Genomic DNA, 13,708 nt, shown 5'->3' with positions numbered 1-13,708 from the left:
GCCCCAGCAATAACCCTGAAGGAAAAAAGAAAGAAAGAAAGAAAGAAAGAAAGAAAGAAAGAAAGAAAGAAAGAAAGCTTTTCACATGCAGCAGAGAAAGAGGGAAGAAGAGAGAGCAACTACAGCACCACTCAGGCACACAGGGCACAGGGATCAAACCTGAAGCCTCAGACACCAAATCTCAATGTTCTGGCAGCTGAACCATTTCTGCAAACATGGACATGACATAGACTTACTTGTTTTTTATTTTATTAGTGACAGAGAGGCAGAGAAAGAGAGAGACAGAGAGACCACAGCACCAAAACTTCCTTCAGTGTGGCGGGGCTGGGCTTGGATTTGGCTCACATACTATTGAAGTGAACTATCTGCTGGCCCTGGGCATGATTTTTAACTAATGGAAGAAAAGAAGAGGTTCCTGCTTCAGGACAGAAAGGCAGCAGATTCAACACCTTCCTTCCATTCCTGAGAAAGGAGCTGCTATGCTCCCACCTGAGTGTGGATGCCGTACATGCATCTTCTGCTTCCTCCTAGACAGAAACATAGTTGGAAAAGCCTGATTTCCCCCATTGCTCCCAGCTTTCATTATATAATTCTGACTAGATAGCCTTGCACAGGGTTGGCAAGATAGCTCATCTGGACCGTGCACCTGCTTTGTGATGCATGAAACCCAGGTCTGAGCCAGCCCCCCGCCCCCTGCAGTAGGGAGAGCTTACATGCTGTAGTGTCTTTCCTTCTCTGTCTCTCTGAAAAAGTCAACCCTGACAGTGAAGCCTTAGAAACAACAACAACAACATCATCATCATCAACAACAACAACAACATATCCTTACACAGCCAGGACACTTACAGAGTTTTCCTTGCTTGGCCCCATCTCCCTCTCTGCAGATTCAGTCCCTAGTGGTGGATCTGATGATAGAGCCCAAGCTGTGGTGTTTCCAAAAAATGAATCAGTGGCTGGGGGTGTGTGTGTGTGTGTGTGTGTGTGTCTCAGTGGCAAAAGGGGAAAAATAGTTGTTACAAAGAGGGGTAGTGGTGTGTGTGTGTGTGTGCACATGATGTGTGGCTGAGTACCAAGCAGTGGCTAAGGAAGAAAAGACACAGAAAGTGGTAACACTACTATCAGTTCAGAGATTTTTGAATTGATGATGCCAATTTAAAATAAAGGTGAATTAAAAATATCCTAGGTTGGGGAAACAGCATAATGGTTATGCAAAAAGACTTTTATGCCTGAGTTTTTGGGGTCCCAGTTTCAATCCTTAACACCATCTAAGCCAGAGCTTAGTAGTGCTCTATTCTCTCTTGGTCTGTCTGTCTGTATCTTTCCATCTCTCTCTCTCTCATTAAAATAAAAATATTAAAAATGTATATCTTAAACACCCTTCGTTGATCTAGAGCTCCTACTGCCTGCACCGATCAGCATTATACCTGGATAAAAGCATGAACCATGCTGGGGCATGGGGATAAGCATTAAACAGCCTAACTGCTTGGGGTCCAGTACCACTCCTAACCCCTACTATGTGGCCACAGGTAGCTATTTAACCCCTGCCTCATTTTACCCTCTGTAATCTGAGGATGATGGGTTACTGTGATGATTAATTTATGCATTAAAATATTTATAACACTGTATGGCGCTAGCAACAACTCATGAAGCTGGCAACCATCCTTATTCCCCACCTTTCTCTACCTGCCACAGTTTCACTTGCTTCCATAGTACCCTTTCCTCCATCCCCCCCCGCATCCCTGCTCTTTCCTCCAAACTCACTTTTCTTTCCACATTTCTTCATAGGAGCCTCTCTACAGCCAGAGAAGCTGTGGACCACTTTTGAGGACATGTTTTGCTGATTCTGTTTTTGATTGACCACATGCTTACTTGTGAATCCCAGATGGCAGTCTTGTATAGATTGACCAAATCTTTATGTTTTTGTTTACATTATCTCCTGCTTAAGATTTTTTTTTCGATTTTGCAGAGGCATCTGAAACTGAAAAGGCACAAAAGAGATAATTTTCATCCTTGCTATATCCCCAACTACAAAGTTTCTCATTCATTCTGTACAAACTGATCTCCCCATGGCCCTATGCCAACTGCTTCAGATGCAGCCATGATAATGCTCATTAACTCAGCACACCACCTAATCGCTATATTCTACAGATTTGTTCTATGCATCTCTCAAATCTGTGTACTTCTTTCCATATCTATTTCTGTCCCTGGCCCACACTCTGACCATCTCTTGCCAAAGCACTGCAACAGTCCTCACTGGGTCACCCTCCTTCTAGTCTTGTCTTTCTCAGATCAAAGCTATTGGCTGATGTGTCAGTCAACTATGTCACTCACAACTGAAACTTCTTCTTTTTTTAATATTTACTTATTTACTCCCTTTTGTTGCCCTTGTTGTTTTATTGTTGTCGTTATTATTGATGTCGTCGTTGTTGGATAGGACAGAGAGAAATGAAGAGAGGAGGGTAAGGCAGAGAGGGGGAGAGAAAGATAGACACCTGCAGACCTGCTTCACTATTTGTGAAGTGACTCCCCTGCAGGTGGGGGGCCGGTGGCTCCAACCGGGATCCTTACTCTGGTCCTTGTGCTTTGCACCACGTGCGCTTAACCCACTGTGCTACCGCCCAGCTCCCCCAATTGAAACTTCTTAGTGTGCTTGGGAAGAAGTCTATGCTCCTCAGCATAGCACAGAGCCTTATCAGGTCTGCTTGTTGAAGTCCCCTCCTGCTGCTTCTGTTAAAACAACAATTGCTTAGTCACAGAGACTGTAAGTTAACAGCTCTGCCTATGCTGGTCATTTCTGGCCTGATGATATATATATGGAGGAGCACACGTTTATGAATGTCTTCTGTAACTTCTTGAAATCTGAAACATAGGAAATTTCCTAAAACAAAACAAACTCAGTTTTCTGGTTTCTCTCAAACAAACAAAAAAATTGGGAGAACTGACCACTTTAGCATGTGGTTTTCCTTTTGGAGGAGGAAAGACAGCTGTGGTTTCTTTCTTTCTCTTTTTAATATATTTTGTTTTAGTTTAGTGAGAGAAAGACACAGAAACAGAGAGAGAGACAGAGAGAGATACCAGAGCACTGCTAAGCTTTGGCTTATGGTGGTGCTGAGGATTGAATTTGGGAATTTGGAGACTCAGGCATGGAAGTCATTTTGCATAACCATTATGGTATCACCCTTCCCAGCTATGGTTTTAGTAACCCTCACTTCTTCCCCAATTAATGTTCTTGGTATTTTCCCTTAACGTAGATTTTTAAGATGCAGCACTAGACTAACAGGGTTGAGATAACTGATTCTTTTTCTACACGAAGTACCCTTTTTCTTATGCCTGCAGAAACTAACTCACCCTCACTTCTCAGCTCTTGTAACATATATATATATATATATATATATATATATATATATATATATATATACACAGCTCCTTTGTTTCTTTCTTTACCAGAGCACTGCTCAGCTCTGGTTTATGGTGGTGTGGGGGAATTGAACCTGGGAGTTTGGAGCTTCAAACGGGAGAGTCTCTTTGCTTGCATAACCATTATGCTATCTACCCCTGCCCTGTACTTTTTTTTTTTTTTTTTTTTAACAGAGCACTGTTTAGCTCTGGTTTATGGTACTGTGTGTGTGTGTGATTTTGGGGCCTCAGGCATGAAAGTCTGTTTGCATAATCATTATGCTACCTACCCTCTGCCCATCTGTACCTTTTTATTCTAGAAGCTTTTCCTTGTGCCAGTAATGGACTAAGTGTCGATATCTGAATCCCCACACGCACTACGTGCTGAGGATCCTGTGATACAACCTAAATTACTATTGTTTTTCTTTTTTTTTTTTTTTTTTAAGCTCTGGTTTATGATGCTGCTGAGGATTGAACATGGGAGCCTTGGTGCCTCAGGAATGAAAGTCTTTCTGCATAAGTATTATGTTATCTCCCCAGTTCTCTGTGATACATCCCATGCCACATCGTATTCAGATGAAATGCTTGTGTAACGCTTGACTTCCACACGAGACTCACCTGGAATGTCTCAGTGGAGTGTTCTCCAGCCATTCCCTCCACAGACGTGAAGAGCACAGACACTGGGCCCACTCCTTTAAAGACCTGTGACTGCCCATTCATTCTGTAGGAACAGCGTCTTAGAGAACTACAACTCCCAGCAGGACTTTCGGTATCCTGGATATCCAGGGCCACAATGCCGCGTAAGAACTACCGCTCCCGTCATGCCTCTCTTCCCGCTCCTGCGCACAACCTATTGACACGTTGCTTTGGCGGCGACCACGTAGTTCAGTCATGGCCTCCACGGACTCCCGGCGAGTAGGGGGTGACGGTGGGGTCGGGGGCGCTTTTCAGCCCTATCTGGACTCTCTGAAGCAGGAGCTGCAGCGGAAGGACCCGACCGTACTTTCAGTCGTGGTGGCGTTGCTTGTGGTGCTGCTGACGCTGGGTGAGGCGGCGGCTGGCGGCGATGGCGGCTGCATATGGCGGGCGAGAGTGCGGGACTCGGGCTGCGCTGACCGTGGCACTCGGGGCGGGGCGGGGCGTCCAGAGAGCCGGAGCCCCCTGCTAGGACACCCTGACCCCCAGCGGCGGGAGCGGGGCCCTAGGGGAGCCCCGGCGACCTTCGGGGTGTGACTGACGTCCTGGACCTGGGGGGTCGCGGGTTCATGCTGCACCTGCCCCCCTCCCCCCGCCTGAGCGCTCTACTCCACCCTCTTCCATGGTCTTTCTTGCTTTCCCTTTCTCGCTACCTTCCTTTCTTTTTCTTTCTTTCTTTCTTTCTTTCTTTCTTTCTTTCTTTCTTTCTTTCTTTCTTATTTAATATTGATTTGCAAGGCTGTAAGATAACAAGGGTACAATTCCATACAATTTCCTCCACCAGAGTTATGCATCCCATTCCCTCCGTTGCAAACTTCCCTATTCTTTATCCCTCTGGGAATATGGACCAACATTCTTTATGGGGTGCAGAAGATGGGAGGTCTGGCTTCTGGAATTGCTTCTCCGCTGGCCATGGCTGTTGGCAAGTGGACCCATACCCTCAGCCTGCTTCTGTGTTTCCCTAATGTACCCCAGTTGAGGTTCTGGGAACTTCAGGATGGAGTCATAGTAGCACCTGCAGCTATGGTGGCTGAAAGGCGGTAAGATGGAAAGCAGGACAAATTCCATGGCTTTTCTTACTGAGACTCATGCAGTCTTTGCTCTAAGTTGGAGCACCCTGTTTTGGAGCAGGGATACAAAGTTAAGTCAGTCAAGATACCTCAGTCCAAATGGTGGAGTTCTTCCTCTTCTAGCGTTTGCCCTTCTTCCGTAGCCAGTCAGCAGCGTCAGGTTGAGCCTGATGTAAAGTTTCGAGACCTCCTTTGAATCCGGAGAGGTGGCAGTTGTTGACTATGTGGGTCATAGTCTGTCTGGAGCCGCAGGGGCAGTTCGGGTCGTCTCTGGCTCCCCAGCGATGGAACATAGCGGCGCACTGGCCATGTATCAAGACACACACAACAAGTTGACAGTTGCAAGTAGCTGGCACTATGTGAGGTTCTGCTTATTGCCCCCGTCTGAAATAAAAACAAGAGAGAACGATAAAGCAAAGAAACAGTTACCTAGCCAACTCCTGTAGGGAGCCCTAATGTACGGAAGAGAAGCGCCAGACCTGTCTGGCCAGATAACATAAAACCTTGAGGAAGGTCTCCCCCACGTGCACGCTGTGTTTTATCCTGGGCAGGTCGCACGACTCTAAATCCTCCCCATCTCTGAGGCAGCCCCTGATTGCTACAGCACCCCAGCCCCCTTGAAGTGATGTTCCAGTTAGTATTGAGACTAACCTTCCCCCAGACACAGCTGTGCAGGAAAAGATAACAGTGACTAAGACAACCAGACTGAGCAATGGGTTGAAGACTCCCACCCCCCTAACCTTAATCTCATTCACGGTTGTGAGTGACAATACTTTCTGCTCTCAGCCCTGTAGTCCCCTATATAAGCTGTGACCCTCACTTTGTTCCAGGCCCAGAATTCTCTTAAGAATGAGGTCTTTCTGTGGCCCTCACATTCCTGGAATGTCTCTTGAATCTCTGCTGAGGGTAAATGTTTCTGTTGTAACCTTTTTTGTAACACCTCTTGTATCCTTGGGAGATTGGTTCCTGCAACCCAACCCATACTTACCAACAATGACAGCTCCAGTGGAGATAACAGTACAAGAGTTAAATAGGTGAATGGGGTGTTTTGTGGTAGCTTCTGTTCATTTCCCCCACCGAAACCATATGCTTAGACTGTTGATAATCAAGACATACTATAAAAATATGAGTTTTTATTTTTATTTATTTTTAAATATTTTTATATTCTATTTATTTGTTGTCCTTGTTGTTTTATTGTTGTAGTTATTATTGTTGCTATTGATGTCGTTATTGTTGGATAGGACAGAGAGAAATGGAGAGAGGAGGGGAAGACAGAGGGGGAGAGAAAGACAGACACCTGCAGACCTGCTTCACTGCCTGTGAAGGGACTCCCCTGCAGGTGGGGAGCCGGGGGCTTGAATTGGGATCCTTATGCTGGTCCGAGGGTCACCTGAGCTTAACCCGCTGCGCTACTGCCCAACCCCCCCCCCCCTTTAACCCTTTCTTTCTCTTCATTCCACAGTGTTCTGGAAGATCATCCGAAGCAGAAGGAGCAGTCAAAGAGCTGTTCTTCTTGTTGGCCTCTGTGACTCTGGGAAAACCTTGCTCTTTGTCAGAGTAAGTGCTCTGATTTTTGTTGCTCTTAAATGTGATTGGGAATGTGAGGGTGTCCGTGATTTCTGAGGACATAGTTATTTTGGAAAAGGAGTGGATCCTGACAAACCGAGTAATTCTTGATTTACTTGGGAGGACAAAAAACAAAGTCAGAAGAAAGAAACTCAAACCAATAATTTGAACTCTTCTGTTTCTTGCACTGGCCACACATTGACGTCTAGTCCTTCTCCTGTTTAAAGGTTTTATGTCACTGCTTTTGTGCTGTGGCTGAGCTGAAGAGATAGAAGACAGAGGTGTGTGTGTAGGCCTTGTATGCTTGGGGGTTGGTTCCAGGACTTAACCCACAGATGTCATGTCCCTTATCTAAGGCGCCATAGGATTTGCATATAACCTGTCACAACTCTCCTATGGACTTTGATTTTTAAATGCTGACTAAAGTTTATTAGATTTAAGTACTTTTTTAAAATTTTAATGTTCAATCACACATATGCCACATTTCTTTTCCTTAGAATACCTAATAGTGTCAGTCCATATAACTGACAGTTAAACTGTATTGTTTAGGGAATAATAAGATGAAAAAAGGGTGCACTGGTTTTCAGCAGTACAGATGTAAGTGTTGTAGACCCAACTACTTTTGATTTATGATTGATCAGTAGGTGTGGGAAGGGGGCTGGTGAGGGGCTTATTGGAAGATATGTGACTGTATAGGTATAATAGACTTCTGAGACTTTGTGAGAGGAGTGTTTTTTTCTTTTTTTTTTTTATTAGGGTGATTTTTCTTTGACATTGGGCTCCTTTAGTCTTTTTACCAATATTTATTTTTAGTCTATTTATTATTTTAATTTTATTTTATTTTATTTTTTTTTGCCATGAACAATAGCAGAGGTTTGTTTTCTACTTATTCTTCTCTTGGAGGGGGTGGCTGCATATTAAGTCCCTTTCACTAAAGAAATATAATCTCTAGTCATTTTTAATGTGAAGAATGTCTATGAGAGGTTGGTAAACTTGACCACTAACCTTAGTTTGAAAATAATAGTATTTTCTTTTACCCCTCTCTTTGGGGAAAAGGAAATGGAGTTATCAGTTAGACAGATTTTTCTACAGCTTAAGGAAGAAAAAAAAATCAATATAGTCCTTTTCATCTGTTCATGAAACATTTATTTTAATATATACCAAGGAGAATTGGAACAAAATGGTTCTTTTTAGGTTTGCTGTTTCAATCTTCACTCTGATCTCTCCTGTATACATTATTTTGATTTTAATTTTATTTTTACAGTTGTTAACAGGCCTTTACAGAGATACTCAGACTTCCATCACTAACAGCTCTGCTGTGTACAAAGTCAACAACAGTAAGGTAAGGAACTCCTAGAATGTTGGGAGCCAAAATTTCTTTTGCTGTGGTGTGTTAGGAAAGGATATTTCCAGGGTAATATTAGCCAAGAGCATGTAAGTATTCTTTGTAGGTTATGTTAATGGTTATATACAGTCCATGTGATAAATTCTCCTACCCTTTTCTGCTTTGTGGGCCCTTGTACTCTGATGCAATGTCATATTTTATTAGTGTTTTAACTTTCCAACTTTACTCTTGAGTTCTTAAGGGTGGACATTAAGCCTTTTTCTTTTTATATCTAAGAATGTTTATTACAGCAGAAATATCAAAGAATGCTTAATTTAAAGGTTGGAGATGTGTATAACTGTAACTGTAAGATGTAGTCTAGAGTCTTGGTTTGTAATTTGTTTTTCACTTTTTTCTTTTATTCCTATAAGTCTTTTTTCTCCAGCTTTAAATAGACCATACTTGCTGATTTCCCCAGTCAGGGTTAGATTTCTTCTCATATACCCTCAGGACATTTGTCAAAGCTGTAATTTTACATTCATATATATTTTTACAGTGTTGTCCTTTCTAATTATTATACTGTAAACCCTGTTAGAGATGGGATCGTGTCTGTTTTTACTCAATACAGTATCTCTGGGGCCTTAACTTCTTCTTCTTCTAGCATTTGCCGGGCCTTAACTGAAGATCATTTATAAGTAGAAGATACTATGTGAACATGTTTGGCTCATTAGTCACTTGTAGTGACCTCTTATTGTGAATTAATTAATTGGACAACATTCTATCCCCAGACATCTGATGTTGAAGGTTTATGTTGTGAACATGAATCAGGACTAAAACGATATTATCCTTACCTTCCTTAGAACACTAGCCTGACCTTGGTTGACCTCCCAGGCCACGAGAGCTTGAGACTCCAGTTCTTAGAGCGGTTTAAGGCTTCAGCTAGGTAAGGAAGAAGGGAGTGAAATGGGCTTGCTGAAGTTCCTGTACCAAGGCTGCATATGTATTTTTGTGTTGGTGCTAATCAAGAGTCAGCTTAGAGTCCATGAATGTAAAGAGCACAGGCCTGGGGTGTTCAAGTCCACTCCTGTTACAATTTTCTGAAGATTATATGAGGTAATATTTAAAATGTCTCTCAGAAGTCTTCAGAAAGTGTTAACTTTCAAAAAAAAAGTGTTAACTTTCACAGTCCCTTTTCACAGAGCTCACATTTACTTTGAGAATAATTTTTTCCCTTTTTTTTTTTTGATTTTTTTTAATTGGGGAATTAATGTTTTACATTCAACAGTAAGTACAATAGTTTGTACATGCATAACATTCCCAGGATTTCCATATAACAATACAACCCCCACTAGGTCCTCTGAATCCTTCTTGGACCTGTATTCTCCCCAACCACCCACCCCAGAGTCTTTTACTTTGGTGCGATATGCTAATTCCATTTCCGGTTCTACTTCTGTTTTCTTTTCTGATCTTGTTTCTCAACTTCGGCCTGAGAGTGAGATCATCCCATATTCATCCTTCTGTTTCTGACTTATTTCACTCAACATGATTTTTTCAAGGTCCATCCAAGATCGGCTGAAAACGGTGAAGTCACCATTTTTAACAGCTGAGTAGTATTCCATTGTGTATATATACCACAGCTTGCTCAGTCACTCATCTGTTGTTGGACACCTGGGTTGCTTCCAGGTTTTGGCTATTACAAATAATTTTAATAGTCTGTAGAACTACCACAGTCTGAAAAAAAGTTTTAAGATTAGGTGGGATCCTACAAGCTATTAAAATCCAACATATATTTCCACTGTTAAACTACCTAACATTGATATCTCAGAACTACAGAATGAATTTTCACTGTTGGTTATAGACTCCTATTTAGTAAAATTCTTTGAGCCAGGGCCTTGCACACACCTGGGTTCACTGCTTCACACAGACACCACAGCACTGGAATCTTCCTCCAATGCTGTAGCACTTCATGTGTTTGGGCCTGGGCCACGTGCTTGGCAGAGCATGTGCCCTACATATCATCTCTGCCCTTGAAATTCTCTTTAACACGGAGAAGAACTTAACAAGGAAAATCAGTGTATTGTACTTCACTGATTTCAGTACCCATGAAATTGGAATGCAATGGCATAATTGGCAGCGTTTCCCTTTTGTTGTTGTACTTGAAGTAATCATGTCTCCTTTAATCCAGAGACATTTAAGTTGGTGGAAAGTTGATTTTTTTTTTCCCCTCTAGTTTTTTTCCCCCTCTAATATTATTGTTCCTCCTTTGCCTACAAGATGATGATGATGTGTAGTCTATACTAGATGAGACCTTGTATGATTCATTAAAAAAAAAGAGGTTTATTTTTTGGAGCATTCTAGGTTTACAGCAGAAGAAAGCTGAAAGCACAGAGACCCTCATATACCCCCGTGTAGTCAGAACCTCCCGTTGGCAGCATCCCCAGCCACACAGGCCAGTGTGCCTCACCTTCTGCGCCTTTCCCTGGCGTCCCTCACTTCCCTGTCTTCCTACCTTCCATCTTGCCTTCACTTCAACGGGGCACACTCCTGTTCTTTTGTGCCATACACAACCTATCCAGACAGTCTGTCTCCCTCCCTCCTCCAGTTTTTCTGTCTAACTAAAATTCATTTGTTAAATTCCCCTCCCCCCCTCTTTTTTGCTACCAGGCTTATTACTGGGGCTCAGTGCCTGCAAAACTCCACTATTCCCAACAGTCTTTTCCTTTTCTTTTTCTGTTTCTTTCTTTTTGATAGAGTGTGAGAGACAGAGAGGAACAGAGGAGAGAAACAGAAGGAGAGAGACCTGCAACACTGTTCCAGTGTATGCGAAGCTTTCCCCTGGCCCCTGCAGACTGGAGCTGGGGCTTTGAACCCAGGCCCTCCCACCTGGTGAGCTGCCACTCAGCCCCTTTCCATCTTAAACTAGTTTCATGTAAATGTATTTATTTATTTTTCATTTCTGCTTCCTGTCTTCACTTGCCTGTGTGTGTACAGTTTTCTGGCCTTTGAAGGCAGGCGTCATTTCCTGCTGTGTTTTCAATGAGGTTATTGATATGCAGAACAGACTCAGCAGCCCATTGTTAAATGAATCCCTTGCATGTAGGCTTGTTGTGTGTTCATGAGGAGCTCAGGACATATTTTCTCAGTGTGATACTGCACTACTGGCAGCTCACATGCTGGTGTTTGTTCCCCACCCAGGGCTGTGGTGTTTGTTGTGGACAGTGCAGCATTCCAGCGAGAGGTGAAAGATGTGGCCGAGTTTCTCTATCAAGTCCTCCTTGACAGCATGAGCCTGAAGAATGCACCATCGTTCTTAATCGCCTGCAATAAGCAAGGTGCTGCCATGTTTTCTGGGATTAATAATCGAGCTTTTCTTGGGACCTACAGCTTTTACTATTAAGGATGAGAGACACTTGCTTGTAGACCGGAAAGGAGTTTAAGTCTGGGAATTGATTTATACTCCTTTTTTTTTACTTTTTTTTTTTTTTTTTTTAGTACTTTTTTAATATTTATTTTATTTATTCCCTTGTTGTTTTATTGTTGAAGTTATTATTGTTGTTGTTGTTGGATAGGACAGAGAGAAATGGAGAGAGGGAGGGGAAGACAGAGAGGAGGAGAGAAAGATAGACACCTGCAGACCTGCTTCACCGCCTGTGAAGCAACTCCCCTGCAGGTGGGGAGCCGGGGTTCGAACCGGGATCCTTATGCCAGTCCTTGTGCTTTGCGCCACCTGCGCTTAACCCGCTGCGCTACAGCCCGACTCCCTGATTTATACTCCTGTATAAATTTATTCTCTTGCCAAGCTGCTCTAAGTCTGACTGTCAGCAAGTTTTGTTCGACATGGATCTTTTTTTTTTTTTTAATTTTAGATAAGTTTGACAGATATAACAGATTGATGATATGTTATATGAGATAAAATATTGGGTTGTCAGAAAAATCATAAAAAGACTACAAATTTATTTCACATTAAATAAAGTTTCATTAGATAAAGGCAGAACACCATTCTTGGCACTTGCAATGCTAGGGTTTGAGTCAGGAACCTCAGACATGCAAGTCCAGTGCTCTGTCTCTCTTTCATCATCTTAGCTGCTCCAGTCTGACTTTTTCAGATAGGAAGATTGAGACAGAAAGGCAGAGAGACAAAAGAAAGCGCACAGTGAGGCTTCCTTCAGTGCATCGGGTACCGGCCTAGAACCTGGGTCGTGCGTACAGCAGCGCAGTGCACTATCCGAGTGAGCTATCTCACCAGCCACCTGCAAATTTCTCTTTTCAAGCAAGTTAACCATCCACATTCCATCAGGGAGACTTTGTAGAAGTTCTTTTATTCAATCTGGCCATTATTAAAGACTTCATTACAATCAGACCCAGCAAAACTAGAGTTCAGTTTCATTACCTCAAAGTAAGATATTTGCATCAGATTCCTATAGCTCTCTTGGATTTTAAAGTCTGACTCTGTGAGCTGGAGGCATTTTTCAGAAGTGATCAGGTGATACCCTTCACAGAACCTGTAATCTTGCAATCATACCTGACCTTCTTATTTCTTGTACTAAATACAAACATGTATTACTTAATTGGTTTTTGCTCTGTGCCACACCAGCACTGTGTCTGACTTGTTGTCTACTTGATGCTGTAATAAGCCATCTTCGCATCAGCTAAAGAGCCTGCAGTTTACTTGATGGCAGGGAGGATATTATCTGCTGGAATGAAGATATTAGATCACAAAGCTGGTACATTTTTCTTTGAGTTAAACTAGCTGACTGCATATGTTAATTTAAAAAGTCTTCAATGTATGGAAGACCTTAAAAGAGTTAAAGTCAATTTTAGGATCACCAGCTGAATGTATTTATACTTTAACCAGAGTACTACTCCCCTTTGTAAATTAGTGGTGTTGGGGATGGAACCTGGGACATCTTGCATGCAAGTCCTGTGCAGTGCCCCCAGCGCTTACTATATTTATAAACATTCTCTTAGGAAAACCTGTAGTACACATATAGTTAGTTTGATAATAAAGTTAATGATGAAAAGCTCTTTAACAAGGGGAGGGAGAGAAACTGGTTCAAATAGGAACTTTCTCAGTATGTGAGCTTCTTGGAAGAAGAACCTTTCTGGTTTAAGCTACAACAGTGTCTTCATTTCTCTGCAGACATCACAATGGCAAAATCAGCAAAGTTAATTCAGCAGCAACTTGAGAAAGAACTGTAAGTATTTACAAGTCTGCTTGGTTAACTATTTGTCATAACACCTAGGTGATAGGAATATGCTGCCTAAGGCCTTTGTTTAACTCTTGACTGATTACCACAATTAGCCTGAAAATTCAAGTAAATTAACTGTTAAATAAGTGAAAGAATTAATGAAATTATAAAAAGCATCACTGGGATATTTATTGACATTTTAACTTTTTATTTCTATTATATTTGATAGGACAGAGAGACATTGAGAGGGGAGGGGGGAGAGAGAGAGAGACAGAGAGAGACAGAGAGAGAGAGAGACACCTGCAGACCTGCTTCACCACTTGTGAAGTGCCCTCCTGCAGGTGGGGAGTGATAGCTCAAATCCAGTTCCTTCTGCATGGTAATAGGTGTGCTTAGCCAGGTATGTTGCCACCCAGCCCCCAATATTTAAATTTTTTTTTTCTAGAAAAAAAGATCTTAGGTTTATT

At 42.4% G+C, this 13,708-nt stretch overlaps 1 protein-coding gene across 1 annotated transcript in view; it reads left to right on the top strand.

Moving 5' to 3' along the window:
- LOC103107318 (serotransferrin-like) overlaps positions 1-13,708 on the top strand; it is a 46,443-nt gene that overhangs the window by 28,018 nt on the left and 4,717 nt on the right. The window contains 7 exon segments of the mRNA XM_060197021.1: positions 4,183-4,265; positions 4,268-4,441; positions 6,625-6,719; positions 7,993-8,070; positions 8,913-8,991; positions 11,244-11,384; positions 13,193-13,247. Coding sequence (XP_060053004.1) covers positions 4,183-4,265; positions 4,268-4,441; positions 6,625-6,719; positions 7,993-8,070; positions 8,913-8,991; positions 11,244-11,384; positions 13,193-13,247 — 705 coding nt within the window.

The sequence above is a fragment of the Erinaceus europaeus genome, chromosome 1 (assembly GCF_950295315.1).
Source record: "Erinaceus europaeus chromosome 1, mEriEur2.1, whole genome shotgun sequence".
NCBI classification, from domain to species: domain Eukaryota; kingdom Metazoa; phylum Chordata; class Mammalia; order Eulipotyphla; family Erinaceidae; genus Erinaceus; species Erinaceus europaeus.
This window is presented reverse-complemented; position numbering and strand designations above follow the sequence as displayed.